General features: G+C 55.1%; 1 protein-coding gene across 1 annotated transcript; it reads left to right on the top strand.

The window, feature by feature from the left end:
* Positions 1–989: 989 nt before the first annotated feature.
* Positions 990–1,922, top strand: LOC141725610 (olfactory receptor 14A16-like). The gene has a single exon (XM_074529570.1). It carries the CDS (start codon positions 990–992, stop codon positions 1,920–1,922), a length of 933 nt encoding a protein of 310 aa, XP_074385671.1.
* The last annotated feature ends 1,578 nt before the right edge of the window (positions 1,923–3,500 follow it).

Here is a 3,500-nt window from a genome sequence, read left to right as displayed (position 1 = left end):
TGCCTTCACCCAGGCAGTTCCTCTGCCTTAGGGGAAGATTCTTTATCCAAGTCCCAACACCAGGACTGGCCCCTGCCCTCACTGTTCCTCTGCACTGACTGGGGGTCAGGGCTGAATCCCAGGTGTCCTGCAGGGCAAGGTCCAACTCCTCACACAACATTGGCCAGCAGCAATCAGGGCTCCAGCAATCAAGGTGAAGTAAGATCTCTGAGACATGGACAGGGGAAGGTGTTTAATTGCAGAAATAAGTCTATGAGAAAGGGCTTTGACTTTTCTGTGAGAAATCTCCCCTCAGTTATCACTGTCATTCCTTCTTCAAAAGGTTCCAATATCTGAAGACAGCAAATGTCCAACAGTAGCTCCATCAGCCACTTCCTCCTGCTGGCATTGGCCCCTGCCCTCACTGTTCCTCTGCACTGACTGGGGGTCAGGGCTGAATCCCAGGTGTCCTGCAGGGCAAGGTCCAACTCCTCACACAACATTGGCCAGTAGCAATCAGGGCTCCAGCAATCAAGGTGAAGTAAGATCTCTGAGACATGGACAGGGGAAGGTGTTTAATTGCAGAAATAAGTCTATGAGAAAGGGCTTTGACTTTTCTGTGAGAAATCTCCCCTCAGTTATCACTGTCATTCCTTCTTCAAAAGGTTCCAATATCTGAAGACAGCAAATGTCCAACAGTAGCTCCATCAGCCACTTCCTCCTGCTGGCATTGGCCCCTGCCCTCACTGTTCCTCTGCACTGACTGGGGGTCAGGGCTGAATCCCAGGTGTCCTGCAGGGCAAGGTCCAACTCCTCACACAACATTGGCCAGTAGCAATCAGGGCTCCAGCAATCAAGGTGAAGTAAGATCTCTGAGACATGGACAGGGGAAGGTGTTTAATTGCAGAAATAAGTCCATGAGAAAGGGCTTTGACTTTTCTGTGAGAAATCTCCCCTCAGTTATCACTGTCATTCCTTCTTCAAAAGGTTCCAATATCTGAAGACAGCAAATGTCCAACAGTAGCTCCATCAGCCACTTCCTCCTGCTGGCATTGGCAGACACGCGGCAGCTGCAGCTCCTCCATTTCTGCCTCTTGCTGGGCATCTCCCTGGCTGCCCTCCTGGGCAACGGCCTCATCATCAGCGCCGTAGCCTGTGGCCACCTCCTGCACACGCCCATGTTCTTCTTCCTGCTCAACCTGGCCCTCAGCGACCTGGGCTCCATCTGCACCACTGTCCCCAAAGCCATGCACAATTCCCTCTGGCACATCAGGGACATCTCCTACACAGGATGTGCTGCACAACTGTTTCTGTTTGCCTTTTTCATTTCAGCAGAGGTTTCCCTCCTGACCGTCATGTGCTACGATCGCTACGTGTCCATCTGCAAACCCCTGCACTACGGGACCCTCCTGGGCAGCAGAGCTTGTGCCCACATGGCAGCAGCTGCCTGGGCCACTGCCTTTCTCAATGCTCTCATGCACACAGCCAATACATTTTCCCTGCCCTTGTGCCATGGCAATGCCCTGGGCCAGTTCTTCTGTGAAATCCCACAAATTCTCAAACTCTCCTGCTCACACTCCACCCTCAGGAAACTTGGGGTCATTGTGGTTAGTGCTCTTCTGTTCTTCGGTTGTTTTGTGTTCATTGTTTTCTCCTATGTGCAGATCTTCAGGGCTGTGCTGAGGATGCCCTCTGAGCAGGGAAGGCACAAAGCCTTTTCCACCTGCCTCCCTCACCTGGCTGTGGTCTCCCTATTTGTCACCACTGGAATTTTTACCTACCTGAAGCCCCCATCCATGTCCTCCCCATCCCTGGATCTCGCAGTGTCAGTTCTGTACTCGGTGGTGCCTCCAGCCCTGAACCCCCTCATCTACAGCCTGAGGAACCAGGAGCTCAAGGCTGCAGTGAAGAGACTGATGACTGGGTGCTTTCAGGAGCATTAAACTGGTTGCCAAATTCTGCAAGTTACTTTTTATAGAAGTCATCTTTGATACTTCTTGTTGGTTTCATTGTTTTACTTCTACAATATTGTCCCTAAACAAAAGCCATTTATACTGACATATCTCGTTTTGTTCCTCCACACCTTCACTGTTACCCACAGACTCTGTCAATGAGGAGCGATGCTCCTGGTGGGTTTAAATGACCTTAAGGACTTCCAAGCAGACTTTTCACAAGAGATCCCCCTTTTGTTCCTTCTCTGGAGCTGCAGCAGCAATGTCTGTGTGCAGAGCTGGGGCAGATCAGGGCTGGCACAGCAGCTGTGCCCAGCAGCAGCAGCAGCACTTGGTGTTGCCAGTGCTGCTGCCGTGGCCCTGCCCCGCTGCCCTGGTGGCCCTGGTGTTGCTGTAGGGCCTGAGTGCTCTCGGGGCCGGGCACAGCCCTGGAGGTGGCAGTGCTGGGGCTGCAGCAGGGTCAGGGCATGGGCACTGCTGGGGCAGCGCTGACGCCTCAGCCCAGGGCCTGGGGACTCCAGGCTCCTTGCCCAGGCTCTCTCAAGAACACGGCCAGGCCAATGCTCAGCACAGAAAAGCCCCGTGAGCAGCCCCAGGCTGGCCGTGGGCAGGCTGGGGGCAAACAGCATGGCTGGGGCTCTGCAAGGGCCCTGGGGCAGACAGGAAGGAGCAGCAGAGCAGGGGCTGATCCATCCCCAGTGCACTGCACAGCCCAGGGCAGCGTCCCAGAGCATCCTGATGGAGCTGCCAACAACATCCCCCCTCTGCAGGCCTGGCCTCTCCCCCAGCTCACACAGGTGCCCCATCCTTGCAGGCACAGACACGGCATCACTGGCTCAGCTGCCCCTGTTTGCATTGCACAGAGCAGGCCGGAGCACCCCCATGCTGTTGGTGTGGGGACATGAACCTGAGGGAGCACAAATGCCATCAGCCCCTGGGGCCAGCAAGGGCTGGGGGACACCAGGGAAACCACTCAGCTTTGTCCTGACCTCTGCACTCAGCCAGAAAGTTTGTTCCCAGCAGCTGGGAGTTTCCTGTCCCGCTGCAGATGCTGTTGCCACTGTTCCAAGGGTGGTTTCAGAGTGTGCCAGAAGCAACAAGCTTGGAAAGACCTTGGAGATCATCAAGTCCAACCTGTGTCCTGACACGCCACCTTGTCTCCTTGAGTCTCCTCTTCTCCAGGATAAACAACCCCAGCTCCCTCAGTCACTCCTCACAGGACTTGTGCTCCAGAACCTCACCAGCCTTGCTGCCCTTCTCTTGACATGCTCCAGCCCCTCAATGTCCTTCCTAATCGAGGTGTGGCCTTACCAATGCTGAGCACAGGGGAAGAATCCCTGCCCTGCTCCTGCTGGCCACACCATTCCTGATCCAGGCCAGGAGCCATTGGCCTTCTTGGCCACCTGGGCACACTGCTGGCTCATGTCCAGCCTGCTGTCCATCAGTCCCTGCCAGTCCCTTTCTGCCTGGCTGCTGTCCAGCCCCTCTGTCCCCAGCCTGTAGTGCTGCTGGGGTTGTTGTGGCTAAATGCAGGACCTGGTACTGGGACTTGTCCAACCTCACCTTGTT

Source organism: Zonotrichia albicollis, chromosome 30 (assembly GCF_047830755.1).
Source record: "Zonotrichia albicollis isolate bZonAlb1 chromosome 30, bZonAlb1.hap1, whole genome shotgun sequence".
Taxonomy (NCBI): Eukaryota; Metazoa; Chordata; class Aves; order Passeriformes; family Passerellidae; genus Zonotrichia; species Zonotrichia albicollis.
Note: the sequence above shows the minus strand (reverse complement) of the source record. Positions and strands in the feature narration are given on the sequence as shown.

Coding starts and splice junctions, on each gene's coding strand:
- LOC141725610 (XM_074529570.1), top strand. CDS start 990: ATGTCCAACAGTAGCTCCATCAGCCACTTCCTCCTGCTGGCATTGGCA.